The sequence below is a fragment of the Acinonyx jubatus genome, chromosome E1, assembly GCF_027475565.1.
Source record: "Acinonyx jubatus isolate Ajub_Pintada_27869175 chromosome E1, VMU_Ajub_asm_v1.0, whole genome shotgun sequence".
Taxonomy (NCBI): Eukaryota; Metazoa; Chordata; class Mammalia; order Carnivora; family Felidae; genus Acinonyx; species Acinonyx jubatus.
This window is the reverse complement of record NC_069397.1, coordinates 59,840,176-59,857,081: the sequence shown is the minus strand read 5'-3', so window position 1 is coordinate 59,857,081 and position 16,906 is coordinate 59,840,176. Positions and strand designations below refer to the sequence as shown.

General features: G+C 52.6%; 1 protein-coding gene, 1 long non-coding RNA gene and 1 pseudogene across 3 annotated transcripts; 2 read left to right on the top strand and 1 right to left on the bottom strand.

Moving 5' to 3' along the window:
* Window positions 1-806: 806 nt before the first annotated feature.
* On the top strand, window positions 807-5,010 carry LOC128313433 (39S ribosomal protein L45, mitochondrial-like; annotated as a pseudogene).
* A 358-nt stretch (window positions 5,011-5,368) lies between these two features.
* On the bottom strand, window positions 5,369-13,779 carry FN3KRP (fructosamine 3 kinase related protein). Its single transcript, XM_027052166.2, has 6 exons — window positions 13,593-13,779; window positions 9,307-9,458; window positions 8,842-8,933; window positions 7,819-7,901; window positions 6,644-6,766; window positions 5,369-6,443 (listed from the first exon to the last, which is right to left on the bottom strand). The coding sequence occupies exons 1-6, from the start codon at window positions 13,731-13,733 to the stop codon at window positions 6,105-6,107; spliced, it is 930 nt and encodes a 309-aa protein (XP_026907967.2). The 5' UTR covers window positions 13,734-13,779; the 3' UTR covers window positions 5,369-6,104.
* A 157-nt stretch (window positions 13,780-13,936) lies between these two features.
* On the top strand, window positions 13,937-16,693 carry LOC113596980 (uncharacterized). Of its 2 annotated transcripts, XR_008294147.1 has the most exons (4): window positions 13,937-14,202; window positions 14,418-14,581; window positions 14,760-14,862; window positions 16,334-16,693. It is a non-coding gene; the product is annotated as an uncharacterized LOC113596980 (long non-coding RNA). The 2 variants fall into 2 exon arrangements; XR_003417819.2 differs by having other exon boundaries at window positions 13,941-14,581.
* The last annotated feature ends 213 nt before the right edge of the window (window positions 16,694-16,906 follow it).

Below are 16,906 nucleotides of genomic sequence, written 5' to 3'. Positions count from 1 at the left end.
ACACATGAGCTGTTTCAGGATGGACACTCTCTGAGGTTGTCTTCAGCTCTTTATGATTCCCTCCCTGTTTCCTCTGTTCTCTTTTCCAGAATTACAAATATTTGCTCTAAAGTTGGTCCCCAAACTGCCAGGGTTAGGCACCCGTGAGCCTCCAGGCACCCTGGGGGAGATGCTCATTGCACGCCACAGGCATGGTTTGCCCAAGCAGGGTCTGAACGTGGCAGGTGGCAGCGGCACACATCTTACTGGCCCTGAAACCCAGGCACTTGGGGTCCCTCCCCAGACCTCCCAGCTCCTGTCTGAGCAACCGAATCCTCAGTGAGAAGACACATGCCAAGGAGAGTACTTTGACTTTGCAAACTGGTCTCACCCTCCTCTCAAAGCCGCATTTCACTTTGGGTTTGGTCAGAAGCTCAGTAGGGAGATGTGACTCGGGTACATGCAAACGGCCCCAGGAGCTGAGTCCCCTTTCTCCCTATAGCCAGTCTCCTGGTTCTCCTGACTCTCCAAGAACCAGAATTATGGCTGCTAAGGTGCGGAAGGCGCCCAACTGGAACACAAACACAGACAACTGTGACAGTTCTTGGGGCTCAGACATGTCACGAGTGTGGATCTAGGGGGAGGACAGATTGAGGTAATGATGGGGTCGTGTGCAGTGGAGGGACTCCCCTGCTTGTTCAGATCCCTCACTTGACATGGAGTCCAGTGGTACCAAGAAGGGAAACGCAGCCCACAGCTGAGTGGGGGCATTTGCAACGGTGCTCAGAAAAGGGGCACCAGGCAGGCAGCGGGGTGGGGGGGGGCGGGGGGTGTCCCAAGCCTCTGGCTGCAGCCTGAGCCAGCAGGGACGCTGTCAAGGTGTCACTGCCAGTCCCTCACCCTGGCCTCCACCAGGAACTGGGCTGGGGCCATGCCCTCAGGAAGAGGAGTGTTTGCAGAAAGGAAGGGGTTCTGCCACCTCCTGAGAACTCAGATAGCTGCAATCACTCTGATCGCTGCTTCCAAACATATTCCAGCACAGCCACATACTTCTGCCCAGGAGGAAACCGAGGCAGAGAGGCTAGTCTCACACAATATGTCTTTGGAAGCAAATTTCACTGGGAGAACAGGGAGGACAGAGAAAGTGTCCCCGCAAGAGGGGAGACACGCACCGCGTACAGGCAGGCACTCCGGCCGGGAAGCTCAGCTGGGCGGCCGGGGGGGTGTCATTATCAGCCCCCTTTATGAAGGAGGGATCCAGACCTCAGGTGACTCACCTAGGAGCCCCCCGTGCTGGCCCTCAACTCCAAGCGCAGTGTGGTTCCCGTCATGCCAGAGGTGGAGGGCCCAGAGTCTTCCAAGAGGACCTTTCCAGTTCCCAACCCTACACTAGGACTGTCCAGGGACACGTGAGTCAGTCTGGAACGAAGTGCCACCCTCTGCCAGGGCTGCGTGCACTGCTCTGCAGCAACTTGAACTTCTTTCCAAACTTGCCTTTTCTGCCCTTATTTTGGCTGTGATTCCGGTTCCCTCTAAATCCCAGAGTGAGCCAAATACCCCCCATAACATACCTCCGGTTTAGAGGTGTCCCTCCAGCACCGCCCTGCAGAGTAAACAGGAAGCCCCCACAGCCGCCTGGACCCACAGACATGGGGCAGCCCAGGGTCAGACCCTTGTCCACAGCGGTCCCCTCCCATCTGCCCCCCACCCCCTGCCACCGCCAGCAGTTGGAGCCTAGAATAAACCTAAAAGAGGTCCCCATCCCAGCGGCCTGTGTGGGAACAAAATGGCAGCCCCCACGCTGCGGGGTTTGTCTTGTTTATCCAGAGCTTTATGATGGTGGTCTGGGCAGCCAGTCCTGGTAACTCAGTCCACAGTTGTAGTTCCAGTGAGATCTAAACGTTTCACACCACCTACTTATGACCCAAATACAAATCAGAAAAGGAGTTTATAGAACATGCCCGGAAAGCAGGACTGGTCATTCCTCCGGAACGTTTGGAGCATCCCCTACACCTGGCCTGTACAGCTGGCATCTTTGATGCCTATGTTCCTCTAGAGGGTGATGCTCATTTGTCCTCTCTCTTGAAGGAAGGACTGGCACAGAGAAGTGAGTGGTTGAAGAAGAAGGTGACATCACAATTGTCAGTCCGGAAGATAAGAGAACATGATCTGAATTTCAAAATAAAGGACTTCCCTGAAAAAGCTAAGGATATTTTTATTGAAGCCCACTTTTGTCTAAACAACTCAGACCATGACTGACTTCATACCTTGGACATGGTCGGGCACATCAGATATAAGAACATCCACCGGAGCTTCATGGAGTCTTTAGAATCACCTCAGGTGGTTCAGGTTCACTGTTCAAGTCTGATGAACCAGGGCAACATATATGGCCAGCTCACCATCTGCACGCACACCCAGCAGACTCTGGCCATCTATGACCAGTTTGGCTGGTTGATGTATGGACAGGAAGGTGTGCCCAGGGATGTCCTGGAGTATGTTGTGTTTGAAAAGCACCTGGTAAGTCCCTATGGGAGCTAGAGAATGCATGGCAAGGTCATGCCCCCATGGGCACCCCCTAAGCAGCCCATCCTTAAGATGGTGATGATCCCTGGGCCCCAGCTGAGACCCGGAGAAGACTGTGAGGAGCCACAAGGAGAGGCCCAAAACTTCAGCAACCCTGATGGCAAAAATGACTCCTGGGGTGAAACGTGGCTGATGACATGGCCAGAAGCTGTGGAGTCTGGGAATGTGCAGTCAGTCATCTCTTCATCATGCTGTAGAAAGATCTACCTTTGTCCTCTCCTGTCCTGCTTGGGTGTTTTCAGCTGTCTCCTTGGCAACCACGGCTGATGGCTGGGCCCAGGTGGGTGGCTGATATGCACAGCCACGAACCTTCTTCTTCCTTTTTAAACTGTGTGTCTAGCAGCTGAGTCTCAACGAGAGTATGTTTGGATACCTGTTTTTCCTGCAGCAGAGACCATCAGGAAGAGACTGGCAGAATTTTCTTTTTAATTACAAGGCAGGGATCAGAATTTGAAATAAAACACTGTCAGGGTGTTGGACAAAAGAAAAAAAGAATAAACCTAAAAGAGCTCTCAAAACCCAAGCCCTGGAGACACACACTTGATTCCACTGGTTATAGGATCTCCTGGTGCTTCAGTTAGACTTGACAGACGGAAAGTGAACAGGATGTGGGGACAAAGGGAGATGAATGCCTGAGGCACATGAAATCGAAGTGATGATAAACTGAGGAGGGGGTCACTCAGCCCCTGCACTCAAGATCCTGTGAAGGGTGAACCCTGGGAGGGCACAGCCAGCTGTGGCCCCTGGATGTGGAAACGCGGCCTGAAACCTTATCGGTGCGGATGGTGCTGTGGGGACTCTGGCTGTGCACTGGCATCCTGGTTCATCTAGACACCAAGGTCTCAGCCCCGCTCTCGTCAAAAGGATGCACAAAAGCTTTGGGGCAGGAGGTAAAGATCAGCTCCCTGAGGTCTCTTTGGCAGACAGGCCCACAGGGCAGACCATGAGGCATTCTGACACAAGAGCCCATCTGAGGAAGAAGCGGGACCCAACCCCCCCAGAGATGTGGCCCGATAGGCCGGACCTCTGGCTCTGCTGCCTCGAGGTGTCCGCCCCGCCCCGCCCTGAAGGACACGGACCTCTCTCGGCCAAGGGGTCCAGGAGCCCAGACCAGAGCTCATCCTATGGGTCTAGTGGAATCTTCCCAATAATCCGGGTGCCAGCAGGCTGCTCCACAAGGGTGGGAGGCAGGCTGCTGCTGGGACACTGTCACACAGCTGCCCTCCGAAAGCATGCCTGGAAATTAGCACTCCTCCCCTGTTTCTGCCAGCTCGACCTGCCCTGAACCCAGAAAACAGTGTGATTTCCATATTGGGAAATTCATCCTCAGATGACACATAGACAGGGGCTTTCATGGATGGCTCTGAGGAGGTTCACAGGCCCTTGGGTCTGACGTTTATACAATTTTGACAACTCTTTATAAAAAAAAATGTATAAAAAATTATGAATACAGGGGCATCTGGGTGGCTCAGTCAATTGAACGTCCGACTCTTGGTTTTGGCTCAGGTCATGACCTTGAAGTTTGTGAGATGGAGCCCCATGTCAGTCTCTTCACTGACAGTGCAGAGCCTGCTTGGGATTCTCTCTCTCTCTGCCCCTCCCCTGCTCACATTCTCTCTCAAAATAAGTAAACATTAAAAAAAAAGAAAAAACATGAGTACAAAATTAAGTACAAAAGTAGGTATTTTATTTATTTTTTTATCTTGAGAGAGAGAAGGAGCAAACGGGAGGGGCAGAGAGAGGGGGAGAGAATCCCAAGCAGACGCCCTACTCAGCACAGAACCTGACACAGGGCTCGATCTCACAACCCTGGGATCATGACCTTAGCCGAAGTCAAGAGTTAGACGCTCAGCTCACTGAGCCCCCCAGGCACCCCAGAAAAGCAGATATTATAGAAAGCAACAGGAACAGAGTTTAAAAAGCTGCAAGTACTACACTAAAGCCAGGAGACATTGAAATACTGTGTGTACGCTAAGCACCCACCACACCTCTGCAATATGCATCCTGCGGGTCAGCCCTGGCCACACGCTCCCAGGAGTAGCCTCTTGGGATGGCCACCCTCCTTGCCCCGAGACTCTTGCAGTGCCCGGCAGCCAGGGAGGCTGCCCCACCCTCTCAGGACAGCTCTGGTGGTCACTGTCCACCAGACTTTACGGAGAGACTGAGAACAGCTGTCACACAGCACCTGTCAAAGAGAAGCAGACCTCCAGCTACTCCTGCCTTTATTTGGAAGCTCTGTGCTATTCTCTATTGAACAAAATCAAGAAAAAAAACTGCTCTTTTAAGAAACAACATTTGGGGGCACCTGGGTGGTTCAGTCAGTTAAGCATCCAACTTTTAACTTCAGTTCAGGTTGTGATCTCATGGTTCGTGAGTTCAAGCCCCACATCGGGCTCTGCCCTGACAGCACAGAGCCTGCTTGGGATTCTCTCTCTCTCCCTCTCTGCACCTCCCCTGTTCTCTCTCTCTCTCTCAAAAATAAATAAATAAACATTAAAACAAAATATGGGCGCCTGGGTGGCTCAGTCGGTTGAGTGTCCGACTTTGGCTCAGGTCGTGATCTCACGGTTCGTGGATTCGAGCCCCGCATCAGGCTCTGTACTGACAGCTCGGAGCCTGGAGCCTGCTTCTGATTCTGTGTCTCCCTCTCTCTTTGCCCCTCCCTCGCTCAAGCTCTGTTTCTCTCTCTTAAAAATAAACATTAAAAAAAAACAAAAACAAAAACAGTTGTGCCTATTTATAATCACAATACATTACAAAGGTTTCTTGGTAAACAGCTAAGACAAACACTGACTTACGATGCAAATAAAGGAAACCACTGAAAGTTTATTCAAATTTTTATGCAAAAGGATTTATTGGCATCAATGTCATTCATGAATATTTCCCATCACTGAAAGACTGAGGAAGGAAGAACCACTGGTTTAGCACTTTCTTATGCAAACAAACAACCCTACACACTTTAAAACGCAGACATGATGGGGTGCTATCACAGGCGATTCAAAGGTTCCTAAATTACCTAAGACCAGCAGGCTTGGTCCCTCCCAGAATCAGCTTCCAGACCTGTCAGCCTGCGGCAGGGTGCAGAGGTGGCACAGAAAGAAGGTGAATGTGCTAGCTTTGAAACTGGTTGTTAGAAGACGTCCTCAGTAGGGTTTCATGTCTACACCCAAGTCTAACTCTTCGAGAAGCATCTTCCAGAACATCAGAGTCATTCCTGGAGCTGAGACAGAAGGAGCCGGGGAAGCGTCCTCAGCAGCGCCTGGCACGCCTGGCCGCTCCCTTTCTCAGCCTTCAGGACAGCAGTGTTTTCAACTCGGCCCATGCTCCACGGGTCCCTCTGGTCACGGCGAATTTCTGGTGAGGTTTCATCCAGCAATGAAGTCTAACGGAATGTACAACCTCCAGAGGACAAAACCTTTCTCCCTCGTACTCTACAAGGCTTGGGAAGTTAGTCTGAAGATTCGGGGAGGAAGGCCTGAGGAAGAGGGCTGTGGGGACAGGAGGCGCCGGCCACAGGTGTGTGGCTAGGACCTGAATCAATCTCATTTGATGAGATTCCTCATGATACTCAGGGAGGACCCTCTATACCCTGATCCGAAGTGGTTCCAGTGGTTCAAATAGTGGAAGAGTTGATACAACTGCAGGCGCGCCTCAAACCCTGGGGCCTTGGGGATTGCACTGTGGTAGGCAGAGTAGAAGGAGCGGCTGAAGCCCCCAAACATGCCAGCTATCGCCAGCTCGTATTCTGAGTGGCCATAGAAAGAAGCCGGATCAAAAATGATGGGCCCAGAGGAGTCCTCCGCCACGTTTCCTCCCCAAAGATCTCCATGCAGCAGGGCTGGGACGATGTCCAGGTCACGAAACAGGTCAGGGATCTTTAGCTGCGGAGGAAATCCGTCCTCAGCAAAGAGACCAACACGTGTCGGAGGGACGCAGATGCGTTTCTGAGTGTGGTTCAACCGCCCAAGCAAAGCGCGGCGCAGACGCACACGGACACACACAGAGCTCAGGCACTGGCCAGCCTCACCCCACCTGCCTCAGGGCCACCCCTGTCGGGTTTGCAGGGCAAGGCTCCCCTCACCTGCAGGGCAGACCAGAGCTCCAGGGCCTCCCTGTCCCCAGACCCCTTCTCCACCATGTCCATCTGGGGCTGAATGCGCTGCCGGGCGTAGAAGGTGACCCAGTCCTCCTGCCAGACATTCACCTGCGTGGACAAAGAAGATGCCAGAGCAGGACGAGGAAGCCCAAAGTGGAGAGGCACCACTGCGAGGGCAGGCTGTGGAAAGGCGTGCCGGCCAACCAGCAGACGGTGCCTCGCAGATGGGATTAGGACCCCAGACCCTGTCCCAGAAGCGGGGACTCTCCCAGTGCAGAGCAACAGAGGCCACTCCAAGGAGCTCTAGGATGCTTTCTTTCCATCTGGACTCACGTGGGAGCACAGCAGCCAGAGCTGGCTAGCCTTCCCCGACCATAGCTCATTGCTGACCATCCACTTGGCCCCAAGGACCCCTCTTCCGCCCCTCCCAACGCTGACCATCAGAAGGGAAGCAACAGACGCACACGAGAGCACAGAGCACAGAAAAGCACTCACACGTGTACGTGTCCGTACGCACACAGGGCAAGCTACAGGCAGGCGAGGAAGGGGCAGAGCCAGTTGAAACACCCCAGGAGCCCCATGGGGCAGGTGGGACCGGGGAACCCCAGCTGTCAGCCACTCACCACCCCAAGCAGGTTCCTGGACAACCTCTCACGACATTTCAAAACCTGAACAGTGTCTCCTGTGCCCCCGCGCACATCAGGGAGCCCCTGAAAGTCTTCCAGGTCACTCAGTATTCCTCTTCAGAGAAGCCGCAGCTTCCTCCAAGAGCACAGCCACTGTCCTCCGCACCCAGCATGTGCTGGGCATCAAGTGGAGCCCCTGGACTAAAATTCCCGGGGAGTCAACCACAAAATCATAAAACCGGAAGGTACAATCCCTGTGCATCGTGCTATCGTTGAGGGTTTAGTATCAAGGAAATTTTCCTTAATTCCTAAGTTTTACCCACCTTGACACCCAGCATCCTGACTTGCTGGTCCTGTTTCTCTCAGCTTATCTAGCACATGAGGTGTGTAAACCTCATGCCAGCCTCTTAAAAATTAGCAAAGAAAAAAGGGAGCAAAGACTTTAAACCAAACTTCATAAGGAAGGGGGAGGGTGTTCTTTTCCTGAGCAGCTGACCTGCCTGGAACACGGAGCAAAGGGCCGGTGTCGCTCACCTGGGGAAGGTACCCACAGCATGTCACCACGTCAAACCCGAACTGGTCCACGAAGGGCCGTTCTGCCCGCCCGCCTCCTTTCCCTTGCAAAAGGAAAACAAGAAGGATGACTAGTTCCCATGCTCCCTCAGGCTGCTCTCGGGGCTCAGGGCATTGAGGCCTGTCCTGGGTGTGCCCTTCCCCCACGCCCCGTCTAGAGACAGAGCAGGGCCTGGGTCTGCACAGACCCCCAGGACCCGGGAACAGAGCCTGCTCCAATACACTCAACTACGGCCAGGAGAGGCACCAGAGGGCGCTGAGCGCTAAGCACAGGCACAACACTGCCTGAAAAGGAGGAATACCACCTGCCTGGACCCAGCAGGAGAGGAGGGCTCTCAGGGGCCAGCCCAGCTCTTGCACGTGAGAAGAATAAACTGCGGGGATCTGAACTGGCCTCCTTTGCATCCTCTGCGTCTCCCCCAAACTCAGAGCAAACCCCAAAGGCCTGAACTACATGTGGCTTGGAAGGGGTGGGCGGAATCTGACAGGGTCTGCCTAACACAGCAGATTCTCGGCCACCTGTCCCTGGTGTGTCGGCCACTCTGTTAGCACAGTGACCCCATGGGCTGCACATGGATTATCACGTGCCAAAGGATAAAAATACTGGAAGATACTCTCAGTGCTAACACTAAGCTGTAGAAATGTCGATGTGAGGGCTGCCATGCTGTGCCTCACATGTGGCTATTCTTAGAAGAGGCACCACACAGAAAGCCAGGGCAACCTTGACGGGCTTTCTTCTGGGGAATGAGGGTGAAAGGAACCAAATATGACGGGGTTTCAAGTCCAGGACATGCTTCCCTTCCAAATGCACTGTGACACAGGACAGGCACCCCAGACACGTGGCCCTGGGGTTGACGCTCCTTTCCTTTGCCATCAACACAGACCTGACCCTCCTTCAGCCGTGGCAGGACCCCACCCACGCACCCAAGCTCCCACGCTGGCCAAATGTCCTCGAGGGGCCCTTGTACTCGCGCAGCCCCATACCCACGGTGCCGGCCTCCTTCTGGAGCGTCTCCCCAAGCCTCTTGTTCTCTAGATGCAGGTCTGCGAGCTGGGCTCCAAGCTTTGCAGCATGACTGTGAAACAAACAGCATCAGCTAAGTGTGTGGCACACAAACACGGGGACACAGCCACCCGTAGTCTCAGGCCACATAAAGCAGGTCAGGGGACAGGACGTCTGCTTTGGTGGAGCAAAGGGGACAAGAAAGACCCTGGCTGTTTGATGGTCTCTCCCAGCCTTTCCGTGGCCGCTGGGTTGTCAGCGTCTCACCTGGGGAGATCCCTTTCCCGTTTGCCTTTGGCGTGCGGAGTATGTGTCACTCTCTGCAGAACCCATGATGTGTGAGGTCATGGGTTCCTCAAAATTACACCCCCAGATGCAAGCTTTCAGGTAAGGAACCCCTCGGAAATAAAACAAAGACAACCAAAGGAGAAGGTGCAAAGACAGACCTGCTCAGATAGCGCATGTCCAAATGCTCCATCACCAGCATGCTGCCGCCTCCCGGGGCGTCGAGGACCTTGATGGGCTTGGGCGCTTTCACTGTGCCCGTTCTCAGGATGGCCATTAGACTTGCCATCTCACCTTCAAACATTCTCTTGGCCTTTCCGAAAAATAACGGAGATGGAGAAGAGAAGGGAGAGCAAGATTACTTCCGGAAAGGTTCTACTTGGACATGTTTTCTTGAGCATTACAATTTCTTTTTAACGTTTTTTTAACATTTACTTATTTTTGAGAGCGGGCGAGCGAGAGAGCACGTTGGTGCACATGCACGTATGAGCAGGGGAGGGGCAGAGAGAGAGGGACACAGGGTCCCACGCAGGCTCCAGGCTCCAAGCTGTCGGTACAGAGCCCCACGCGGGGCTTGAACTCACAAACAGTGAGATCATGACCTGAGCGGAAGGCAGACACTTAACCGACCGAGCCCCACTGGCGCCGGCACCCCACGAGCATTACAATTTCAGTCCAAGGCTGTCCTGACTGCAGACTCAGCAGACACAGGCAGCTTTTCTAGCTTTTCGGCAGAGTGGATTACACGCTCTGAAGCTGCACGGGGGTAAGAGCGACGATACTTCCTCATTCTGGACCCTAATCTGCACTCCCGTGAGTCTCTCCTGGGAGGGAAGTAAAAGGCCTCTCACATTCCACTGAGCGCCTAGTGTGGAGCCAGACTGTGTACGTAGGCCATCGTCAGACAGCACCTCACCCACAGTCCTGTCCCACCAGACCCTCCACCTGCACAGGCCAGGAACCAGGGGCCACCTCTCACTGGGTCTGAGGGCACCTCCCACCTCGCCCAGGAAGACATCCCAACTAGAGCACCACGTCCATCCTCTCCCCCAGACTGCAGGAACCATCCTTACTTCGTCTTCTTGCTGACCATGGCAGGGGCCCTTACCGAAGGCAAATCCCACCCTGGAACACACCCTGAGCTAGCAACTTGCGCCACAGCAGCCGGGATCTGGCCCCGGCCACTTTCCTATGCTCATCTGGGGCCCCTTCCCCAGGCCCCACCCCATACCTCCATGTACCGCTGTGCACACACCGCACATGCACACACATCCCTGTGCCCTGGGTTACAGCCTTCTTTTAGTTGCCCAAAGATCGAAGCTTCAATGTGCAGGGGCACGTCTGCTTGGATCACCACTCCCACCTTTTGCCAGGTCAGACCCTTCATCACCATACTTCAGATCTTAAGATGTTCTGACTTCTCAGAAAAATCTGCCCTAACTTCCCACACTAGGTAACTATTCCCTTCAAAAGCGTTTTATTTATTTATTTATTTTGCTAGAGCATGCGAGCACAAGTAGGGGAGGGGCAGAAAGAGAGGGAGAGAGAGAATCCCAAGCAGGTTCCACACTGTCAGCACAGAGCCAGATGCGGGGCTCGAACTCACAAACCGTGAGATCATGACCTGAGCCAAAGTCGAGTCGGACGTGTGACTGACTGAGCCACCTAGGCGCCCCACCACTCCCCTTAAAGTTGCTTTTATTTTAAGTCAAAATGTACACAAGCATGAGCAGAAAAGGGCACAAGCGGGAGCATCTGATTCCAATTCTCACAGTAAGTCCAGACGTGGTGTGACCGCTGCCCGGAGGCTCCACAGCCCCCAGCCGCCTGCTCCACACAGATTTGCCTCGTCTGCTTTGTCCTTCTACGTGCAGAGGCAGACAGTCTGGCTTCTATGTCCCACTGCCTTTGTTATGCTGCTGCATCAACAGAGGTTATTCTCACTGCTGCACAGAGCTCCACAGCGCGAACATTCCGGAATGGGCTCACCCAGCATACTGGGGACAGACAGCTGGGCTTCCAGCATGAGGCTACTTATTGTCAGGACTGACTCTGTGACCTCAGCCAAGTTACTTAAAGTCTCTGTGCCTGTTTCCGCACGTGTAAAAACGGGGTCAAAAACAGTACCAATCTCACAGGCTCACTGCCATGAGTAACTGAGTTAGCAGCCAACACTTACTAGGCCCATTCCAAACACTTTATAAACGGTGCTATTATCATACTACCTTCTACCGAGGAGGAAGATAAGAGCTGTGCCTTGAGAATTTTCCAAACGTTCTCTTTAGGAAATAAAGGGAAAACGACTGGGCCCCGGCTGCACTTTGTACCAGAGCACTGGTCGTGAAAAGGGGAGTAAGGCGTAGAATAAAAACAATAATCACCTGGGGAGAGGTGCAGGGGGATCTGTGAACATAGCCAGAGGTGAAGCCTCCCTCACAGAAGTGTCTGCTGCTCCTCGAGAGGAGGGAGAAGTAGGCAGCAGGTGTGGGTAGGCCTACACAAAAGATCTGGAGCTTAAGGGAGGAGGCGGGGAGGAACCCAGCATGCAATTAGGCAAGACAGAGACGAATAGTGTTATTTAGAGCGGTCAATTCAAGCGGGGTGAGAAGGAAAAGAGAAGAGCAATGGTGCAGTCTCCTCCCGGAAGGGTTGGAAGGTATTTTCACCTCCTACAAGGTAAAGCAGTACAAAGTCCTGTTTCCCATACGACAGGCAGATGTCTATGCTACAGCCAGCACATCTGCATAACTCACATAGTATTTTCAAAGCAAGCTAGAAATTTGGAACTATCTACCAAAGGACAAGGAACTTATGTGAGGAAGATTGGCAAAAAGAAAACGGATTTGGGGTGCTCACAGCTGGCTTGGTCAGTGGAGCGTGCGACTCAATCTTGGGGTTGTGAGTTCGAGCCCCACGTTGGGCGTAGAGATTACTTAAATATAAAATCTTAATATAAAAATAAAAAAAGAAAGGAGATGGACTTTGATGACAAAAGAGCCTGAAGAAATAGCACCAGCAGAACAAGGCTTGAAAAGTGTCACTAAGTGGACCTACTGTCATCATCAGAAAGTATTTGCTTCCCCTCTAACAAACACAGTCTTGAATTGTAACAAATGCCAGCAAGGTCCAAACACAAACATGCCTTATAAACGGGAAGAACACACACCGGAGAAGCCCCCGCAGCAGGACGTGGGGAGGGACAGCACCCACACTAGGACCGCGTGAAGGCACTCCAAGCACAAACGCTGACAAATCCCTGAAAGGACGCAGCACTGGGCGCAGCTGATCTCCCCACAACAAAGGGCTGAAGGCTGGTCTAGGAGAGCAGAGAGAGCTCATCCCCAACCACGGAGGGTGCGCCGCGCACCTGGGAAGAAAATGAAAACACCTGCAGGAGTGAACGAAAGCAAGCCAGGTGTGCCATACGCGGCCCTGGTCCTGGGGTCAGTCCCTGCAGCCCTGTTTGCAACAAGGCATTGCCTGATCCCGCCCATTGCCTACGGGAGCCAGCCTGGGCCTTCCAGAGGAGAGTCCTGGGGTGACCCACCCAGACTGGGCAGCGAGGTGACACCAACACCCAGGGGGAAGCACAAGGTCAGCAGCAGTGAGGTTCACCTACTTTCCACAGGGCCCTCTCCAAGTTCCTGCAGGAACAGAAGTTTTCGGAGTGGGTGGCCCGTCCCCCCAGGCCTATGTTGACACCCGCAATGTGACGGTGTTAGAAGGCGATCAGGCTCCATGTGGCTGGAGCCCTCATACTGGGACCAGGGCTCTTAGGAAAGAGGCCCCAGAGGGCTCCCTTGCCCATGTGACAGGTGCGGACACAGGGAGAAGTCCCCTTCCCCATCACGAAGTGGGCTGTCACCAGACACCTTCCAGCGCCCAGAGGGGAGAAGAGCCGTCCGCTCTCAAGCTGTCCGCTCTGTGCTCTCCGTTACCCCGCGCGCCCCAATGACCGAGGCGGTGGCTACGTTATCTTCGGTAATTCAGAAAGGTCCCAGGACGAGAGAGGCTTCTACTACCAGCCCTTGTTCAAAACTCCCCAAACAGGGGACTTTCTCAAAGGAGCGGCCGCAGGAATCACTGGAAAACCATCCCCAGCACCCACCACCCACACCACAGCAGGGAGCAAACCTGGGCGCAGGGGTCCCCAGAGGGCTGCGTACAGGGTCCGCTAACCTGCCCAGGGCTGACAGGACGGATTCCGGGTGCACGACCCCAGGATCGCCCAGACGCAGCCATGACGGGCAAGGGCTTCACCAAGGACCACCACCCTGTGGCCCTCCTGTGCGGCCCCCACCCCCACCCCAGACCACGAATCGCGGACCTCCGACCCCCTAGACTCGGGACCAGGACCCCAGATCCCGCCCCGGGCCTGCAGCCCCACCCAGACCCCAATCGCCGACCACCACCCACCCACCCCGGCCCCGCCCACGGCGGCCCTGACCTCCGCCTTGGAGTTCACTTTCACAAACACGCGTCCTCTGTCCGTGTCGTAACTCTGGCCCTGGCTAATGCACCCGCCCCCCGAGTGACCCGTAGCCTTGACAAAGTCGTAGCCCAGCTCCCGCCTCAGCAGAGCCTCCATGTTCAACGAAGCGCGGTGGCGGACTGCCTCAGGCTGGGGGAAAGCTAGCGGCGGAGACGCAGTGATTGGGTGAGGTGTGGGAGGGGCGGGATCGAGCCGCAAGAGCTCCCAGGGATTGGGTGAGACACCACGGGAACGGGGTGAGATGCTGAGGGGCGGGACCGGGCCGCCAGGACACCCGGCAATTGGGTGAGACGCTGAGGGGCGGGACCGGGCCTCTAGAACGCTGAGGAGCAGCCCGTCTCTTCCGGCGGTTGTGAGGTTGATAACTGGTGGTAGGCGAGAGAGCTCCCCCTTCCGGCCGTCGTGTCCATCTTAGGAGAGATTGTCTTCTATTCCTGCTCAAACACGTGATTGTCGGTTAGCCTCCGTCTCCCCAGCTAGAAGAGCGATCGGAGTCAGCTCTGCTTCCTGTGTTAGTTGAGGTTCTCCAGAGGAGAGGGGACAGGATATGTACCCGGAAAGAGAGGTTAGTTTTAAGGGTGGGCTCTGTTAACCTTAAAAGTAATAAAAAATAATAAAACAGTTATTTTACCAGCAAAGATGGGATTATTTGGGAATAGCAGAGACTTGCTTGGCAGGGTAAGTAGACTTGCCAGAACCAGGGGCAAGTCTGGAGAACGGGGAGAGGAGAGGGAGCTGTAAGCGAGACACATGGATGACACCAGGTGCTGGTGACACCAGGTGCTGGACACAAGTCAGACGGTGAAGTCATTATTCGCAGCAACAATAAATTAAGTAAAAACTGCATAAACAATAGAGGACCCGATATATTTGCAGTAGAAGTGGCTCCAAAGTCTACAATAGTTTGTCAACATGTGATGCCTCTGCGGGAACGACAAGACTGGGTATGTTACCGTGTGTATTCCCTTGTGTCTTAAATACTGTTTTCTACTTGAGGCTATCAAACCAAGAACTAGTCCAGTTTAGTCTCTTATTTGTTGGTCAACTAAATGCTAATCAACTTAACTGATGCACATAATCTATTTAATTTGTATGTATTTATGTTCTATGCCCATGTTATAGGCTTTATTATTAAAATATAAATAAATAAAGGAAAGAGGGAAGTGTGATGCTCTCTCATTGGCTGGGCTGTTGCTGGAGCAGCAGGAAACCTTCCTGTTGCCGGGTAAGTACTGTCCACCTGCCTCTCCTCATGCTGGGTCTGCAGTTGATAAGTAGTGCCAGGTGCCACAGCTCCCCTGCACCCCCCCCCCGCACCCCCCCATCAATTTATTTAATTAATTACATCAACTACATTAAATTAAAATGTTAAAGGCTCCTGGGCCGATTTAGCAGCTTAGATGAGAGAATTGGTAAACTGGAAGATGTCAGAAGTCATGAAGAATGTGTCACAATGAGACAAACAGGGAAATTACAGGCAAGATAAGAGACATGGAAAATAGTAGACATTTAACTGGAGTTCCAGAAAAGGGGAAAGAAACAGGCTATAACTGAACAGAAAATGGCTGAGAATTTTCTAGAACTGATAAAATACACCAACCCTCAGATCCAAGTTCCCCCCAAATCTTAGCCTGGATAAACTAAAAGTTCACATATAGGCAAGTAACAGGGAAATTGCAGGCCACCAAAGGCATGGGAAGTCTCCAGTGTAGCCAGCAAGAAATGTCAGATTGCTTTTATTTTTAATGTTTATTTATTTTTGAGACAGAGACAGAGAGTGCAAGCGGGGGAGGGGCAGAGAGAGAGGGAGACACAGAATCTGAAGCAGGCTCCAGGCTCTGAGTTGTCAGCACAGAGCCGGACGTGGGTGGCTGGAACTCACAAGCTGTGAGATTATGACCTGAGCCGAAGTCGGACATTTAACCCACTGAACCACCCAGGTGCCCCCAGATTGCTATGAAATGATTAATGTTTGGTTTCCCAACACTAATACTGGAAGCCAAAAAGGTAGTGGAATAGTTGTCACCAAAAGAGTATAACTGCCCAGGGAAAATAAGTTTTCAAGAATGAAAATGAAATAAAGACATTGCTCGGGAAGATGGCAGAGTAGGAAGACGTTAGACTCACCTTGTCCCACAGAGACAGCTAAATAACACCCACATCAGTGTAAAAAACCCAGAAGATGACCCGAAGATGGCAGAACAGACTCTCCATAGCTAAATGTAGAGAAGAGGCCGCATGGAAGAGGGTAGGAAGGAAGGAGACACAGTTGGGAGCCCTTTGGAACTAGGGACTGTCCTCAGGAGGGAGAGACACAGGTGCATGGAAAGGGGAGAGGACCAGACTCTCACACCAGCCATGCAGTCATGGGAAACACACATGAAAAACAGAGGGGCATAATTTCACAAGTTTACAAGTCTGTGGGACTTAACACTTAGAACTTTAAGATATGATTCAGACTGGGGCTCCTGGGTGGCTCAGGCAGCTGACCTTCCGACTCTTGATTTCAGCTCAGGTCATGATCTCAGGGTCGTTGGGCTCTGTGCTGAGCATGGAGCCTGCTTGGGATTCTCTCTCTCTCTCTCTCTCTCTCTCTCTCTCTCTCTCTCTCTCTCTCTCCCCTACTGCCCCTCCCCCCCATAAAAGCAAAGGAAAAGACATTATTCAGACTGAAGACCATTTGTTTTTATTTCTAGTGATGCAATTTTCTACCAGGAGGACCCTCCCAAAGGAAAGCCAAAAGGATGCTTTTCAGCCAAAAGAAAAGTGATCACAGGTTGTAAAGCCAAAATCTAAGAAGGAGCACAGAGCAAAGAAAGTGGTACATAAGTGAGAAAATCTAATTGTACAAAATAACAGTGAGTCTTGTATGACAAAATGAGAGAATTTTTAAAACAGTTGAATTTTACATTTTCATTTAAAAGGTTCAGGGCACCTGGGTGGCTCAGGCGGTTGAGCATGTCTGTGCTGACACCTCAGAGCCTGGAGTCTGCTTCTGATTCTGTGTCTCCCTCTCTCTCTGCCCCTCCCCTGCTCGTACTCTGTGTCTCTCTCTCTATCAAAAATGAATAAACATTTAAAAAAAGTTAAAAAAAGAGTAAACTGTTGTAAGGTGTTTGTGTCGTTTGTTCAAGAGTAAAGGTAAAGGAGGGGCACCTGGCTGGCTCGGTCAGTGGAGAGTGCAACTATCAATCTCAGGGTTGCAAGTTCAAGCCCTATGTTGGGTGGATGGGTGACTTAAAACCTTTTAAAAAAGTGAAGGTAATGAT